Source organism: Ursus americanus, chromosome 27, assembly GCF_024610735.1.
Source record: "Ursus americanus isolate L20-20 chromosome 27, mUrsAme1.1.p, whole genome shotgun sequence".
Lineage (NCBI taxonomy): Eukaryota > Metazoa > Chordata > Mammalia > Carnivora > Ursidae > Ursus > Ursus americanus.
The window spans coordinates 16,368,340-16,387,605 of record NC_142153.1 but is presented as its reverse complement, the minus strand read 5'-3'; the positions used below and the strand labels follow the sequence as shown (position 1 = coordinate 16,387,605).

The window sequence follows — 19,266 nt, the reverse complement described above, 5'->3', positions numbered from 1 at the left end:
TTCTCATGTATTTCTAGGTTCCAGGTGCTAAGCATACAAAGGCAGAAAAACCACAGGTCTCAACTATAAGGAACAGAGGCACATCCACGTATATGTTCCTTTTTTTTTTTAAGATTCATTTATTTGAGAGGGAGAGCGAGCTAGCGAGCAAGCACAGGGAGGAGCAGAGGGAGAGGGAGGGAGAAACGCGAGCAGACTCCGCGCTGAGCATGGAGGCTGACTTGGGGCTCAGTCTCACAACCCTGAGATCATGACCTGAGCCGGACCGAAGAGCCGGACACTTAAGCGACCGTGCCACCCAGGCGCCCGAACGTACACATTCTACACACACATATTAAACGGTCACTGAGGGTATTCATTCTTATAAATGCGGCCCCCTCGTGTCAATTAACTTAATCCTCACAACCCTATGGGTAAGTTTAATTATTACTGCCATTTTATAGATGAGACAATAGAGACAGAGGTTAAGTAACTAGACCAAAGTTACAAAACTGAAAAGTGACAGGTCAGAATTTAAACCCAGGCTCTGTCATTTGACATTATTAGTCTGCTCAGGCTGCCATAGCAGAATACACAGACTGGGTGGTTGAAACAATAGAAATTCATTTTCTCACACAGTTCGAGAGGCTGTAAGTTCTAAGATCAAGGCGGGGGCAGGTGTGGCTTCTCCCGGGGCCTCTGTAACTTGGCCTGCAGACGGCCGCCTTCTCGCTATGCCTTCACCTGGCCTTTCCTCTGTGTGAACACATCCCTGCCCATCTTTTTTTCTTCTTTAAGGAACCTAGTCATATGGAATGAGGGCCACCCTAATGGCCCCGCTTAATTTGATCATGTCTTCAGGACTTTAATCTCCAAATACACTTACATCTGGAGCCACTGGTGACCGGGATTTCAACACATGAATTTTGGCAGAGCACAATTCAACCCGTAACACCTGATAACCAGGTAACCTCAAAGTTACTGGATCGTCCTAAGGCCTGTTTTCAACTGTAAAATAGTGCTACTGAGAATCCAATCCACGTAAAATGCTTAGCAGTGTCTGGCACATAGTATCATCATTTTATAGACAAGGAAACAAAACTCAGAGAGACGGTGACTTGCCCTGTTTTCATCTCTACAGTGGGGTTCTTATACCACAGAACACTACTTTCCTGTACAAGCCAATGCACAATCTAGCAGAATTTTATATAATTTATAAATTTTCGGTATCTCTTACTTCCTACTTTCTCACTGTATTTTTCTTGCTTCATTACATTCAATGGCGTAAGAAGTTAAAACTAATAAAAATTTCATTAGGAAAATATAAAACTTTCCTGGGACTGTGTATGACACTTTCATTCATCCTTTCTCGTAATTTGCAAAGACAATTGGCTATAGTCACAGTGATGAAGCCTCAGAAGATCAATGCCTACTTTTAACTATTAGGAAAGAAAGGCAACTCAATGTTTTGTTTTTTTAACTTAAAATTACACTTTATGGTTGCCTGGCACTCTACATCTATTCAGCCACTTAATGCTCAACACAATCTTAGGCTCTTGCTTTATTTAGCTCTCGTAAGAAGCGCGTGAAGAAGGTATTATTCCCATTTTGTAGCTGACAGAACAGGAGCAGAGCAAAGTTCAATGAGTTTAAGGTCAAACTTGACAAGCTTGACAATGACCGGCAGAACCAGAACTCTCACTGACATCTTCAAATCTAAGGCCAAGGTTCTCCACTGCAGGCCACCATCTCCTCTGGCAAGTGCAGTACCTAGCTTTCTCTTTTTTCATGCTCTGTACAAACACAGCAGGTGCTTGGCAAATAAGACAGTCTGATTTGGGGCAATCGAAACTGAGCCGCAAAAACCCTTTTACGTCCTTTACGTGGGCCAAGTTTCCTGACAACTTTGACCACCACCAACCCCTTGGACTCATAGCTCTTTTAAGGCAGCAACTAGCCCCCTTCTTTCCCAGTGTCTAGCACACTGAGAGCTCATTAAACTTCAACTGATATCTGAGAAATGAGAGTTCGAGTAAATATTTATTCTATAACTGAATCTTAGCACATTCTTCCTTTAGTGATGGCAAGGGGTACTTTTCAGCCACAACTATATAAAAACATCAACAAAAAGAAACAAACCTCTCTCATCGTCTACAACAGAGACGACTATAGAATTTTTTTTTTTAAGATTTATTTGACAGAGAGAGAGCAAGCACACGAGTGAGCACAAGCGACTGGGGGAAGGGGCAGCAGGAGAGGGAGAGAAAGAGTCCTCAAGCAGACACCCCACTGAGCCTGGAGCCTAAGAGGCACTGGAGCCTAAGAGGCACTGGATCCTAGGACCCTGAGATCATGACCTGAGCCAAAATCAAGAGCTACACACTCACCTGACTGAGCTACCCAGGTGCCCCTATAGGGTTTTTCCAATCCCACAATTCTAAGACCCCAGGGCAGTCTACTCCTAACAGTGGCTGAACTGACCACCACCGTGAACACCCATTACAGACACAGTGCAATGGGAATTGCCAATAAAAAACCACCAGTGTTCTCAGTCTGCAGTGCGCTTTCAGGAAAACAATCCTGCATATGTGACGGGGAGGTTCGTAATTCCCAGAGGGACCTGTAACGGACGAGAAGGTCGGTCCGGGTCAGAGCGGAGTTACTGTTCATCAAGGCCCCTGTGTCGTAGAAAGGAGCTATATTAAATATAGAGAAATTATGCTAACTTTTATTTTCTCAGGAATATACCAATATTTGGATTTTTTTTTTAAGCTTCAAGTTTGTTTTGCCACAAGCAGCCCAGGCAAGTGTTGACAGTGCCATGGAAATTATCTGACCACGTCTGAGCTGTTCTGTACACAGGGAAGGGAGGTGGGCAGAGCTGGCCAGAGTGGTGTTCTAAACCTTGCTCTAAGCTCTCCTACAACTTCACAGACTTGTGGATGTCCAGTTTGTCATCTCTTTTGCTTTTATGTACCCTGCTGTGAACTGGCTATCACCTTCCTGGCTACCAATTTCACAGAGCTTTTGAAACAGATTAAAAAAAAAAATTGAGGTCCCAGAACAAAAGCATTCAATAGAGAACTGAAAGGGTAAAGTATTACCAGCATTGCACTTGGTGTCTGAATTCATCTTTTTAAACCACTCTCAAATCTGAGGCAGAAAATTCACTAGAAAACTAAAGAGGTACTCTAAATCAAGGTATCTTACAAATCCTCTTTTCTGATGCCTTATCAAGAGAGAAGACATGTCAGAGGGAAATGAAGAGGCATAAAAATGGAATCATGCAAATAGGCAAATTAAAATATTTATCTACTTATCACTGTAATATTTATTAAGTATATGCAATGTACAAAAGGTACTGAACTAGATGCTGTAAGCCTACAGAATTATGTAAGAAATGTCCACTCATCTTCCCGTGGTGCAACTGGACCATAAGATGAAACTTCTGTTTAGAAAGGTTTCAAGTTTCCCTACGACGTGGAAGAACAAATTTCTTTTTTCTCTATTATGACTTCTGGCCTCACAGAACAATTTTAGAAAACGCTGGGGGAGAAACTCCTATGTGTTAGTTTCCACTGACAAGTGGCAGCTTTCTCAAGAGTTACAGGGCTACAGAATGACTACAACTTCCAAAATAACCTGATTAAATCTGACACACACATGACATGGGGGGAGAAAGAAACTCATGTGCCCTTCAATTTCAATAAGAAAAGTTGAAATGTACTGTCAAGGAAAGCAGGGAGATCAAGATCATGTGGTTTGGAAAGAAGATCAAGAACGATAGGGCAGAAATATTCCAAATAACAGCAAGTCACTTGGGATGCCTTGAATGCCCTGCCATATTAAATCACATATAGCTACGCAATGAAAGGAGAAGTTAAGGCCTATCTCACGCCTCACTTATGCTACTGACTGAGCTTAAGAAAGAAAATTAAGACAACCTTTTCAAGTTATTCAATCAAAGGCAAAACTGTAGACTGGCCATTTAAGGGAATAAGCTCATGAAGCGGGGTAAAACACTTGTTTAGCAATTGGTCTCTTAGCCCAATTAATTTAAAACAGGAAGCCCTAGATTTCCTTAAATTTACCAGTATTAGTTTGCTAGAACTGATTGTTCCAACATATAAATTCTTTGTGTGTGTTTACTTTTCCCTCTAGATTTATGGGCTCAACTGTTCTCAAAAATAGAACTTCTTAGTATCTGCTTCTTTCACTTTTAATATTCTCTTTGCCCAAGCCACAGAACTGATCATCTTCAACGAATGAAGTAAATGCTGAGAACCGGCTCTCCTATCCAGGGATTGGGGAATAAAGAAGGGTTCGTACCCCCAGGCCAACAGAACACCCTCACAATAAGGTCACGATGACGTTGAGGAAATCTACAGCACATCAAATGAAATTTTGTAGTAGTTACAGTTCTAATCTAGCTGAACCACCTTTTAGGACGGCCAATCATCAACAAGATTGCTGTATTTGGAATTCAGACAGCAAGAATCCACAGCCTCTTCACAGAAATGGAAAATGACACTCAGCCGGCTCTAGGTCCTGTGGTCTAATTTCACGTGCAGCACACAAACAATTCTTGGTTTTTTTTTTTTTTTTTAAATGAAAAGTAGATCAACTTACATGGCTCTCTGGCAATGAACTGAGGTACAGTGTTGGGCAGAGGAGTACTGGGGTTTGGAGTCCCTACTAGTTTGTTCTTGGCCATCTTCGTGTTTGCCTTAGCAAACTCTAGTCGTAGTGTTTGCGGAATTTCAGGATCGAAGCGGATGCCCTTTGGAAATAAAGAACAAATGGAAGATGTTTTCATTTCCTTAGAGTCAAACCGGAATGGTGACAAAATAAACACACCAGTAAATCCTGGCCTATCAGAAAAAAAAGGTCAGCAAGAGCCCTGGTTCTCACTACTTACACAGAATACATGAAAACCTGTAATACCACATGTCCAGAAAGTCAGGGGAGATTTTGTTTACTTAATTAAAACACTTAGTTACATGTTTTTTCAATTATTTCCTTCCTTCTTCAACAAAAACGTTCAGGTTCAAGTTTTAAATACGGACCAGCAAATTCCTAGCATAGTGAAAAACTTCAATTAACGGCTGCCAACGAGAATAAAATAATTCTTGTAAAGTTTTGTGCAATCCTGGAAATCGTAGAGATGCAGGTCCTGCGTAGTAGTGTTCTGACACTGGCCTAAAACAATGCCATTCTTCAATACCTTAGTTTCATCACCTAGAAATAAAAGGAGAAAATTCCCCTCCCTTTCTAACTAGAGAGATTTCTTAATGGTGATACATGTATTGACTTAGTAAAACAGGAACTAAGATTTAAGATTTCAGTGTAACTAGTATCATTTAATTCTAGTTAGCTTATAAGTTTATATCAAATGTTAACGTCTTGATGTGGTAAAATCCCAGTTTTGATTACTGCTGGCCTAGTAGCTGCATGGGTAGAGAGAAAACAGATTATATGGGCCAAAGACAGGGTAGTAATTTCAATTACCCTTAACCCTAATTATTGTAGTTTACCTAAAACAAACACACTCGATACATAACAAACATTATAAAAACACAAGATTTAGGACAAGATAAGTCTATTTTGAAACCCTCCCACCATTCAAGAATGCCTCCATTGGGGTGCCTGGGTGGCTCAGTCAGTTAAGCATCTGCGTTCAGCTCAGATCATGATCTCAGGATCCTGAGTTCTAGCCCAGAGCCTGGTTCCATGCTCAGTGGGCAGTCTGCGTCTCCGTCTCCCTCTGCCCCCCACCACTCGTGCTTGCTCTCTTTCAAATAAATGAAATCTTAAAAAAAAAAAAAAAAAAGAATGCCTCTATTACTAAGCATAACGAATAATCTCACGATATCTATTTTCCAATGCTATGTATTCCAACAGCAACAAAAAGATATCCTAGTATAGGGCATATATGTGCATCCCAAACAGGCTCAGGTCCCATGTTTGTATGGTATGTTCTGGAACGGGGCTGGAGTTCTGAAAAGGAGTATCCTAATACAGGTTTTCTGTTTAGTGCACATGTGGGCCTATGGGGTCCAAAGTCCCCTACACTTAATTAGCTTGAAGGAAAGTCAGAGCAACTTCCACCAGAAATTAGTAAGAATCTCTGACTCTGTAGAGCAGGACGAACAACTCTGAACTTTACAGGCTCAGCTCCAAAGATGGGAAGAAGAGCTTGTGACTGGATGGCAGCAGCAATAAGAGAAATAAGGGGGGAGGAGGAAAGGAAGGTCCTCAGGGAGATACAACAAAAGACACCGAGTCCTGACCTCCAGACATCCTGGAGTGGGTGGAATTTCTTTGTGAGCCTGATGTACCCATTCTCTGAGAAGAAACCAACTGAAGGTGGCAAACGGGGGTGGGCAGGAAGAGAAGGACTCCACTTTGTACAGACCTAACTGACAAGAAGCAAAAAAGGGGGTGCCAGTTATAAGAAATGTAAAAAGAAATTCTTTCCCTAACTGGTCTCAGTTTTGGTGTCAACTTAGGAGACCTCGGTATTATCTTGCCAAAGATGTGTATGAGGAAAAAGAACCCAGCAGCACTCTGAAGCAGAGTTTACTTCCATCCGCTTCCACTTCAAGAGTGTTTCACTCTATCAAAGCTAATATCACAACAGAACAAATATTTCCAAATATGGACCCGAAGAGCTGTGGTCTTTGCTGGGAGACAGATGGAGTCGCAGTCCCTGGCTCTCATTTAAAGGTACGCTGTGGAAGGACTCGCGTATTCGCACGACAGCCCATGAGCTACACACAGTAACAATCTGTCATCCACGTCAGGGCGTCCTCCCCAGCACTCAACCCCACCAACCTTCCTGGGAAGAAGGAACGTGGCTAAACCTGAGCCCACACCAGCTTGATCACTGTGGCTGGGGCCGCTGTGACCTGAGAAGAGCATCCTGGGACCCGTCCGCGGTCCTCTGGAGCTTCTAGCCTCGGTAACAATGAGGCAATGAGGCGGCACATCTGAATTCCATGCCTCAGCTCCTCCATTGATGTTCCAGAGTCAAAAGAGGCTCCGCACAACACGCTTGCCTTTTACACCGCCTGGACGGGTGGCTCGCGTCCTAAAACATGCTGAATTGAGTCTCCCCCACTCCCGAGCCCCTCTTCATATCCCTCCTCCCTGTGTGAGCTAAGTAACAACACCATCATGTTCCAAATCAGGGTTCCAGCTCCTTATTTAAAAAAAAAAAAAGGCAAGCTCAGAAGTTAAAATGACCTAATTTGTTTGGCAGCTTATTCAGAGGCCGGAGGCTTAGAATACAAGCCACATTCCTCTAACATCCTTAGCAGCAATACCATATTTGGTAATCAATATCCTGCTCAGCTCAGTTCCTATCCAGAAGGATCAGCCAAGCCAAAAACATTTTAAATGTTAAAGGATGATGAAGGGGGGGAGGGGAGCAGGGGGGAGGGAGAACATGGAAGTGGAAGGAAAGAAAAGAGGAAGATAAGGAGACATGAAAAAACAAAACAAAAACAACCCAACACCTTGTGCTTTTAATTAAAACCCTAATAAGATTATTCTCTGGCCAGAGTGACTTCACATTAAACCCTGTCAGGATAAGATTACTGCCAAGTCAAGGGGGAACTCTGTGCCTTTCAAAATCAACTTTTTTCTTTTTTTGCCTATAATTCACCAGAACTCTTCTTATAATGAAGAGAAACCCTTCTCTTCCACCTGCAAATGGTTATCTTATTTACGTGGTGATCAGAAAGGACAGTTGAAGCCTATCGGTATGATGTCAATTCGAGAATACTTAGAAGCAACCCAATCTGACTGACAAAACTACAGGGACAGCCAACAGTCTCTCTTCAAGGTGGCCTGAAACACTGTGACCAAACCAATACAGGTTCACGATTATCTACAAAGACTGAAATCCCTACCCAGGGCAGATTCTGGGAGGTGTAAAGATAGTGCTGACAAATAATGGACCTTAACAGTCCAGTATTCTTGAGTGTACCAGGCAGTTTCAAATCACATGCTTTGGTGTCACGGACTGAATGTTTATGTCCTCCCCAAATTCATACATTGAAGCCCTAACCCCCAACGCGATGGTATTTGGAGGTGGGGTCTTAGGAGGTCGTGAGGGTGGGTCCCTAAAATGGGATTAGTATACCCTTAGATGAGGAGGAAGAGACACCAGAGATCTCTCTCCAAGAGCACACACCAAGGAAAGGCCACATGAGCAGATGGTGAGGACCGCAAGCAAGAAGGAGGGTTCTCACTAGATGCGGAATTTGATGGTAACGTGATCTCGGACTTTCTAGCCTCCAGAACTGAGAGAACTAAATGTCTGCTGTTTAAACCATCCTGGGCTATGTTATTTTGTTATGGTAGCCCCGGCTAGTCTTGGTAACATGCTAACACAGTTTTCTTTCCTGGGCAACAGTTTCTAAAATACTTCATCGTGCGTTTTCTGAGCCTTCTATGGCCTCTTACGGGTAAACTTCTCCTTTTCCACCAGCCCCATCTCCAGCCCCACCCCTCCCCTCATCACAGGTGACTCAACCCTCTGGGCGTCTTACTCAACTGGTATATGGCCTGGAATTATAATCACTAGAAATCCTAATAATTCGATCTCAAAAGCTACCAAGAGCAATCAGCAGCGCCCAAGGAGAATTGAGACTCCGTGTTTACATACTGTCATCCTTCACACTGTTACCGCATTCAGGACTCTGATGAAGGAATTTAAATCTTTCCCCCTTTCTCTTAAAGGTAAATAAAGCTTAAGAACTATCTGTAAATAAAGGTTAAAAGAGATTTTTCTGAATTGTGGGCCTAAACCTCCGAATCCAAATCTGTGTGTCCTGATACTGAATTAACATCCTAAGTTAGCTTAAAAATGCCATTTTATTGCTCAAAAACTCTATCAAAACCCTAAAGAGTCCTAAAAGGATAAGGAAAAACCTAGTAAAGAATGAAACACAAGGAAATGTGCAAGGTGAAATGACCAAATCCTGAAGACTCAAGCCTACAGAGATCCAGAGAGTCCCTGTTAAGTGAATTCTAGCTCTTTCAGTGACGTTCTGCAGGCAAGATGGAGAAGCTATTAAGTGATTATGCACAAAGCCCAGGTCCAAAGTAGCTCTCCTGTTTCTCTAGCACTTGTGACATTGGCTTCTTGTGCATTCTGGCTGCTGCTGGAATGATTTATTAGCTGCAAATCATGGATTTGGGACCCTATGAGACTGAATCATTCTGAACAGAAAGGTACAACATCATTCCAACTCCTTAGCAGTGTCACTGGTCTTGGACTAATGTTATCCCACATGAGTAGGGATAAGGATTAGCTAGGAATTTATTTACTGAATGGGAAAAAAGAGGAAAATATCCTTACAGGCCTACCTTCACATGCAATGTGTGGTCCTTGACAGAACAAACCAGATATAAAAGAGCTTTTGTGGAAAAATGGAGAAAACCAAATACAGAATGAGCATAGGTGATATTTGGGAATTGTCAATTTTATTAGGTGTGATATCATGGTAACTTAGGAAAACGTCTTTAGCTTTTAGTACTAAAATACAAAGACTTTAGTACTAAAATACAAAGACTATAATGACAAAATGTCATGATACAACATCATGTATTTACTTTAAAATTCTTAGGAAAAAAAGATGAAGCAAATGTGGCAAAATGTTAAGTTGGTAAGTTCTGGTGATGGGTTAAAGGATATTCATTACTATATTCTCTACTTTTTGGTATGCTTGAAGTTGCATGATAGAAAGTAAAAAAAAGGGGGGGGGAGGGGGACACCTGGGTGGCTCAGTTGGCTTCAGCTCAGGTTATGATCCTGGGGTCCTGGGAGTGTCTGCCTGTGTTGGGCTCCCTACTGAGTGGGGGCCTGCTTCTCCTTCCCCCCATCCCCCTCTCAAAATCTTTTAAAAAGTAAACAACAAAAAAGAAACCCAAAAATTTAACCAAGCACATAATCCTTGTTATGCATCAGAGACAAGACCAATGAAACGAAGTCCCTACCTTGAGGGGCTCAGAGCCCACACTCTAGTGGTGGAGCTATACGGGTAAACCAATGGTTAAACAGATAAACACCAGGCTTAGGGCCTTGTAAGAAACACAGCCAAGGCAGAAAGTGACTGGGGAAGAGGGGAGGCGGAGGCATCACAGAGGAAGTGATGGAAGAGCAGCAACTGACCAGGTGGCAGTCCAGGAAAGGGCTCAGCAAAGCTGTGTGGGACAGGATGTAGAGAAGGGTGAGTGTGGGTGTGCACGCACACGCACACAGGGGAGGTGGGTAAAGCACTGTGCTAGCAGGCTGCAGTGAGATCACATAACCTTCTGTGCCATGAGCAAGGACTCTGGAATACGTGCATAGCCGAGCTATGAAATTTTTTTGAACTGGGCAAATAATATGATCAGATTTAGTAAAGCCAGGATTCTGAAATGTTAGCATGCCTCAGAATCACCTGGTTGACTTCCTAAATACAGAGTGCTGAGCTCCGCACCTCCCAAGTTTCTGATTCAGTACCTCTGGGATGGGACCTGAGAATCGGCATTTCTACCAGGTACCCAAGCTGACGCTAATACTGCTTGCACAGGGCTATTTGAGAGTCACTGGAGTGGAGGCTGCTCTGCTGGTCCCTCCTCTCTAGGAGGTCACCCACGGGCCCGTGTCCGCCTTCTGAGCCCCTACTTCCCTAGCAACAGCTCTGACTATTCAAGCGATAGGTGCTGCCCCAAATGACCAGACGTGGTCTGGTCATTTTGTTCTGAGGATTTCAACCTCGGGTATTAGAGACACAGAACATGGAGGTAGAGTCGCCAATAAGTCACCTTAACAGTCTCCTACAACAGAAAATCTCCCAGTTCCTGTCACTGAGGTCTTCAGAGCTGTCCTGATGCCTGACGGAGGCTTGTTTACTTGGTACAGTCTTCAGACCTGTGAGCTAGCGGCTATCCGGGTGCCTTTATAATTGAAGTAGGTCGGTTTGTCAGTCCTTGACAACTAGTTTTAGGGACGATGAAAGCATTCATTTAGAGAAAATACTGGTAAAGAAAGAGGAGAAGCTATACCCACCCCCACCCCCAAAGCAACATAAGGTTAAGAAAAGAAGATCAGGGGCGCCTGGGTGGCACAGCGGTTAAGCATCTGCCTTTGGCTCAGGGCGTGATCCCGGCGTTACGGGATCGAGCCCCACATCAGGCTCCTCTGCTATGAGCCTGCTTCTTCCTCTCCCACTCCCCCTGCTTGTGTTCCCTCTCTCACTGCCTGACTCTATCTCTGTCAAATAAATAAATAAATAAATAAATAAATAAATAAATAAATAAAAGAAAAGAAGATCAACGGTGCTCAGTAGTCTGGCTGGGAGAGAAGACTACACACACTCGTACGTGAACACTATCTGTGCAAGCCCAGGAATGTGAATGGTGTGACCAATGAACCTGTTAACAGTGGTAACTTGGGTGGTGACAGTGGGGGAGGGGGAGAGAACCTGTGTTTTGTATTGTATTGAGTTTCTTACAAATACGCTTAATTTCTAAAGTTAGGATTTATAAAATCGGATTAAAAAGGAGAAGGGAGGAGAGCTGGTGGAAATGGTTTCCGACAGAGTGCTGGTAGAGACGAGCAGAACAGGAGAAGACAGCCTAGCACACACCACCTGACCAGCTCTAGTAGAGTTTTCTGTTTCGTTTCCAAAACAACATTTTGAAGGAACTTGCGATTTACAGAAAAGCTGCAGATGTGGTATAAAGCATCCCTGTAGGCCCTTTGCCCAGATTCCCCCCCCCCCTTTTTTCCTCCCTGAACTGTGTAAGAGTAAGACAAAGCACGATGCCCCTTTACCCTTTACAGTTTGATTTCCCAAAAGCAAAGACATGTTTTCCTGCTCCAGGATCGAATCCAGAGTCCTACACGGCATTTAGCTGTCACCTCTTTAGTCTCCTGGAATTATCTTCCTCTGTCCTTGTCTTCTGCAACCTTGACATTTTTTAGGCGCACAGGCTATTTTGTAGAATGGCCCTCAATTTGAGCTTATCTGATTTGTTTCTTGATTAGATTCAGGTTAAGCATTTTTGGCAGGAATATCACAGAGGAGATGTGTCATTCTCAGTGTACCGTATCAGGAGGCACATGATGTCATTTTGGTCCCATTACTAGTGATAACTTTGATTCACTTGCCAAGTTTCTCCAGTATAAGGTTATTTTTTTTTAATTAATAAAGATCTCATAGGGAGATACTTAAGACATAAATATCTTGTTTCTCATTAAGCTTTCACCCATTAATTTTAACATCTACTGAAGATTCTTACCTAAGCAATCACTACTATTGCAGGTGTCAAATGGTGATTGGCTAATCCCATCATTCCTTCTGTATTTGTTTTCTACTCTAAGGAAAAGCTTACCTTTCTGCTCCATTATTCATTCATTCATTTGTCTGTTCATTTGTTCACTCATACATCAGTACTGATTCACAGCTTATTTGACTTGATGACTTATAATTACTATTTGTTTTGGTACTCAGATCGTCCCAGGTCTGTATGTACATGCACACACACTTTCACATCCATATATATTTCTCTACATCTATTTAGATATATTAAAAACACAAGTTTGTACTGACAGCTCCAATTCCAACCTCACACCATTGGGTTAATTCTCGTCTTCCCTTTCCATATTTCTAACTCCTTCTCTGCATCATAGATTATCCACTATACATGGATTTATTTGCTCAAACTAGGAATGCACACTAAGTAGTAGCTTCAGAACTACTACAACAGTATCAACATAAAAACAAACTTATTAACTAAAGTTCAATATTTACGATTCTTTTTGACTTTTTAGCCTAAAAGTATACAGCCAGTATGTATATTCAAGAATTCTTTGGGTTAGTTCTCCCCTCTTTAGTGTGGTTGTATTAACTCATCTGAAATATAGTCAGATTCATTCCTTTTGGTTTGTATCCCACTTGGGTCTCTCCCCATCCTTGTCTTTATATGTATTCGTAGCAGGTAAAACTGTTTTACCACTTAAAAAGTTAAGGCTGATTCAACAACTCATTAGTCGATTTTATGTATGGTGACTAGAAAGCTGAGGACCTAGAATTTGAACACCCCCTTACCACCTGTTGTGACTTCCTAAGATACTGAACCTTTAAGAGGAAGCATCTAAATGACCAAACATTTCTAATCAAATTTATTGTAGTTAATTTTTGTTTAATTTTCAACTTCTGGTTGAAATATGTTGAAATGTTTTTACAAGGGGGAAAGAGAAGGGAAGAGTAAAGATAATTGGAGCTAAAACTGCTGTAATAAACACTGTTTTTATAAAGGATCAGTGAAGTTCATGGCCTGAAGCTAGGGGAGGGAGCATTCTCAAGGCTGAGTTGTTCCTGATGCCTGGTTTCTCCCAGGGAGTCCCAGGCTGAAAGCCTTTAGGAAGTCCCAATACGGGCAAATTCAAATGGTTAAGATTATTCCATTTGGTGTGATTGATATGAAACTACTGGAAAGTAACAGGCTGCCTCTACCACTCATTTCATGGTCAGCGGACTCTGCTCTCCTCTGGGAGCCGGTCACAAGCCACCCAATAAGGTACCCAGTTCTTTTAGAAAAAACGTCATTTCCTAGCAGAATCTCCTAGGCATTTCGCTCACACCCCTTTCTGACCCAGTAATCCAGCAGATCTGATCTGTATTGGATATACAGGATCAGATGAAACCACATTTTTTTTTTTTGGGTCAAAGAAAAGTAATAAAATAACAGCCATTTCATAAGATTCAACTTCATATGCTGAAAGAGTTTCCTCATTGATGCTAATAAGCTTTCAACTGCCCCCTTCTTCATGCCCAACTCTAAATGAAAACCCACTCCTGCTCGAAAGGAATGTGGGGCATCCAGAAAACCCTGCCTAGCTAGATGTCTATGCTGAAGAGGAGAAATAAATGCCCTTTAGGTTATAGGTTTTAACCAATTCATTCAGACTTTCTAATACAGAATGAGAGTAATCTGTCACCAGCAACCACATATACGGTACAATAAAATCTCAGCGCATAAAAATGCTTTCTTTTGTAATAATCTGCTAAGTTCTTCCTTAGCCTTGAGAATCTCCTAACCTTTACAAACGAAGTCAATGAAACCATCCCGTGTCCAAGAAATAAGAAGCCTGAGGAAAGGAGCTCAAGTCAAGGTCAAACCTAGTAGTGACCACTCTCTGACCTCTTCATCTAATCTCAGTACCTGGATCTCGTCTTCTCTCCACTCCACACCTCCCTCCTTATCTTGGTTTCTGGTACTAAAACACAGATGGTTTGAGAGCTGGAGTTCTGATGTGCCTGAAGAAGGTTACCCAAGCAGAGACCCCCGATAAATCTCCAGGGCTTCTTCATAACCTGCTGCAATAAACTCTAAGACTCAGAGCTCCACCAGGTGGTAGCTTATCTACCTGGTGGCCACTGCTGGCCTTTCTCATCACTCACTGAGCCTAAGTTATAACTTTTAATGCTTTTATTTCTCTTTCTGAAGGTACAGATTATTATCCCACAAGGCAGAAGAAATCAGTATGGCGGGACTGGGGCATGGGGCAGTGGTGAGGGGGTTGAGAGGGGGACCACTGATTTCCTTCTAAATTTTCAAGCATCAAACAGAAAAGTTGAACCAATATCGCTCATTTCTGTAAACAGTGGTACATTAAACAGTATCTATGGGGAAGGAAGAACTCATTCGATTCTCAGGAGGATCTAAAGAGACTGGCATACTCTGTTGATGGCATGCAGGTTTTGTAAAGCATTTATATTCTAATTTATTGCGATTGTGACTTTGGTTGAGTTTCAGCCAACAACCATCCATTTTCTCAGCAACCTTTAGCTTCTTCCATAAGAAACTCAGTGCTCCAACACTCTGCTTTCCTCTGCTACGGTTGACTAGAACAAGCTGATCACTCAGGTCCCTCCCCTACTGCTGACTAGAACAAGGTAACAAATAAGAGAGAATGATTATTACCTATATGTTGTACTCCAAAGATTTCCAGTCATAGTATGATTGACCTAAAAATTAAATGTTCTTAAAAAGTTGCTAGAATACCATATGCTATTTTAATAACTTTATGAAATATAATTTACATATCCTAAAATTCACCCTCTAGTGTACAATTCAGTGAGTTTTCAGGTAGTCACTGAGTTGTACAACCATCACCCCTATAGAGCTAGGACATTTTCACAGCCCTCAAAAGAAACTTTGCGCACATTAGCAGTCTCTCATTCCCTACTCTCTCCCCTCTTCAACTCACCGCTCCAACCAATAATCTGCTTCCAGTCTCTGTGCCTATTTATTCTGGGTACCTCCTATAAATGGAATCATAGAATACATGCTCCCTTGCGACTGGCTTCTTTCACCCAGAAAAAGGTTTTTCAAGTTCATCCATACTATACCACATAGGAGAACATCACTGCTCTTTATTGCCGAATAATCCACTGAACCAATATATCCCATTTTTTATCCTCTCATCAGTTCATGGACATTGGATGGTTTCCACTTTTGGGGGGCTGCTATGAACACTTGTGTACAAGTTTTTGTGTGGACACAACTCTCTAGGAGTGGAACTGCTGAACTCCTTTGTTAACTTTTTTGAAGAACTGTAGAACTGTTTTCCGAAGCGGCTATACCATTGCAATCGCACTACCAATGTATGAGTACCCCAATTTTCTCACCTCCTCACCCACACTTGTTACTGCCTCATCTTAGCCATCCTAATAGGTATGAAGTGGTATCTCATTGTGGTTTTGATTCACATCTCTCTATGTTGTTATATTTTAAAACATTTTATAAAGAGGGCTAAGAATAAAGGCCGCCTATTTTCAAAGAGCACTTTGGCTACAGGAAAGAAAATAACCTGCGGACCACAAATCTTTCAACATATAAAAAATGAACTTGAAGGAATTAACTTTTACCTTCTAGAAGTTAAAAACAAAAGTTAGAAACACAAACAGTTTTCTTAAAATTGACAGACATGTCGTTCCCATCAGAAACTAGGATGTAAATACATACTTTAGAGATATTCTGAAGTCTGGGGGGACCAAGATTTATTTACAGCTTTCTGAGAATTGTCAGCTTTCTCTTTCACAGGCAGCATAAAATATTCAGATTAGAAACAGACTCTAGGCAAGGTATATGCAAAAGTTTCCCTAGGAGTCTGAAAACAATTGTTACATTCAGCTGGAACCTTAAAATGACTCAAGACAAGCCAAAAAGAAACATGCATCTGGGTAATCTGTTCCGGTAGAGATGAGGCTCAGAAACAAAGCGTAGAGGGAAGTTAAAGGAAGAGCTGCATGTTATAAACAGAAAAGATGACGGAAAGAAGGAAATAGGGGTGGGGGGGAGGGGAATCAATACTGCAATTTCAAAAATTTCTTCCAATGTACCATTTCTGAAAACAAATGAGTAAAAATTTTCTACCATTTATAGTGTTAAAGTTTTCTATTACCATTTATAAAATGTGAAAAAAGAAAAGAACCACTCAAATTCTCTGAGTAAAGATCACACGTTGCTGGGTAGAGGTCTGGGTCAGGTTCTCTGACAGTAAGTTGTTAAGTTGTAGAGGGCGATCTACAGAAAGCACGAAATTCACAAAATCTTAGGACTTAATTTTTGGGACCACCTAACTGAGTAGTTTTTAATCACGGGTAGTATTCCTCACTGGCCCTGTTCCCCACACCTGCCAACTCCTTAAGGATATTTGGAAATGTGTGAGGGTGTTTGGGGGCTGTTACAAGACTTGAGATCAGGGGCGCCTGGGTGGCTCAGTCATTAAGCGTCTGCCTTCGGCTCAGGGCGTGATCCTGGGGTTCTGGGATCGAGACCCACATCGGGCTCCTCCGCTGGGAGCCTGCTTCTTCCTCCCCCACTCCCCCTGCTTGTGTTCCCTCTCTCGCTGGCTGGCTCTCTCTCTGTCAAATAAATAAATAAAATCTTAAAACAAAACAAAAAAACAAGACTTGAGATCATACTGGCGTTCAGTGGGCAGGAGGCAAGGATAGAGTCCTGCTACAAGGGCAGGGTACTAGAGCAGCAATACAGTCTCGCCCAGAAGGCCAGTAACTTCCCCAATACAGACGGAGACATTAAGATCCAAAAAAGTAATCCACCTAAATTCACAATTGACTGGGAGAATCCAGAATTTAATTTTTTAATTCCCATGATGGCGTGCGCATGTATATTACATTTCTGGGAAGCTCTTTATCTGACAAAGACTACATTATCTTCTGAAAATAATGGAGGTTGTTGTTCAGTTTCCACTGTGTTGAAATTTAGGTAGACGTGGGATCTGACAAAGAATGAACAAGTGAGAAGTTGTTGTCACATGTAAACCATATTTCATACTTTCCCTAAATAAGGACACTGCTTTGTAGAAACATCAAGATTGTTAACACAACAGCCCGTGCTGCTGGGCCACTGCCCACTGAGAAACTATCAAAGCAATTATGCCTTGTTCTTTCTCTGGATCCAACTATCTCAAACTCCTTGCTCTAGATTTGCCTTAGAATCCTCTGATTTACTACTCATTATCCTCCTTGCCTAAATGGTCATTTGAAAAGAATGTGTCCCTCTCTATCGGTAATGTATTTTGGTTACATTTGAAGAGACCCCTTTCCACCCTTTCCAAGGGCTCTCTGTAGGTAGATGTGGCCCTTGGACTGAAATCGAGCTATGCACCCACGTATAATTCCTTGCTCCACTGCCTAACAGAATACTCTTCCAAGGGAATATTAGGTTTTTAGAGGTCACGTGTCCTTGTTTTTAATCCCTTGAACAACAAAAATCTGTTTAATTTTGTTTCTAAACCACAAGTTCCATAAAACACAATGAAACTAACCTGCTTTCAAAATTTTAGCGACAAAGGACCACGCATCCACACCCAGCCTGGAAGGTTTCCAAAGGTGTATCCTCCATTTTTAGCCTATGTAATTTCTCCTCTGATAACATTCTGTGACAAGCTCAGTTCTCAGTGTTCTGATAGAATCATCTTGGCCACAGTAGAGAAACCCATTATCATCCTTCACCAGCCAACCTGGGTCTGGAATAAAAGTGCTTTGATTGTATTTCCTAGTGACTGGGCCACTTCCTGGAATATAGTTTTTATCCTTGGCTTCACTTTCATTCATGTCAACTACAGCATTCAAATTCATACCCTCTCACCATCAAGCCAGACTCTTCTGGTGAAACCTGCGAAGTAGTTAAAGAGGATGTATGCACCCCAACAAAAAAATGAGCAAAACCTTGTTTCTGCCCCCTAAATCCAGGACTAGAAAAGAAACAAGAAGATGGTCCTGCTGGGTCCCCTTCCCCTTATTGGTGAAGGCAAGAAAACAAAAAACAAAAAAACCCACCAAACACAAAAAACAAAACAAAAACCCAACTGGTTCTCCAGAAGTACCACCTAGAGTTATAGTGACAGTTACAAAAGAGACAACCCAATTCAAGGTCACAACCAGTTTTGGACGGAACTTCCTCCCACATAAGAGGCTTGTGACAGGCGTGTGTGCTTTGGAGTCGGCCTGCATTCAAATCTACCTCCACTGCTGATCCGAGGAACGCTGTTTGACCTTTCTGTGCCTCAGTTTCCTCAGCTATAAACTAGAAATGAAAACAGTTGTTCGTGTCAGTGGTTAATATTTGGTGTATGATAAACATCCCTGCGGCCTAGTACTCATCAGCTAAGGAGCCCGCTCCTGAACACGAACTGCTGAGGATTTCTTCTCTTTCAGCTTTTCCGGAAAGGTGCTTCTACCACTTGTAAAAGAGGAGATTCCTAACTCAACTGTGGGATTCCCACAGCTGGAGAAGGCAGCTGGATTATCTGAGCTGCTGTCCGAACTGGTGCTGTGTAGTTTCAAATTATTCTTCTACTCCACCTGGTTTCATTTCTCCGAGCATCGCCCCCCCCCCACCCCCCCCCCGCCTTCAGGGAGCCATGTCCTCCTCCTCTTGCCCATTTCTGTTAGTTCACATACTGAGTAGCTCTTGGGGGAACTGACTGCTAACGGAAGAGACCAGAGCCACTTTCTGGGAGAATTAGGTGGAAGTACTTCAGAGGTATCTGAAGCGGCCTTTGGCTTGGCCATCCACCCCAGCTCAATTTCTTTTCTCCTAAAGCACGCTTTTTGTTGGCCAGCCACCCCGTGTACATAACCGTGCCCTAGGAGAATCTGCTTTGTATAGGAGGACTATAAAGTCATGACAAGGTCTTTGAAGAAGCTATAAACTCCATCTTAAACATGTCAACAGAATCTGAGTCAAACAGAG

At 42.3% G+C, this 19,266-nt stretch overlaps 1 protein-coding gene across 12 annotated transcripts in view; it reads right to left on the bottom strand.

Annotated features, from left to right (window-relative positions):
- RBPMS (RNA binding protein, mRNA processing factor) overlaps positions 1 to 19,266 on the bottom strand; it is a 183,035-nt gene that overhangs the window by 73,231 nt on the left and 90,538 nt on the right. For all 12 annotated transcript variants that reach the window (XM_087856409.1, XM_087856408.1, XM_087856403.1 and 9 more), the window contains one exon: positions 4,609 to 4,759. In XM_087856409.1, the coding sequence (XP_087712535.1) occupies positions 4,609 to 4,759 (151 nt within the window). The remainder of the gene's footprint in view (positions 1 to 4,608; positions 4,760 to 19,266) is intronic.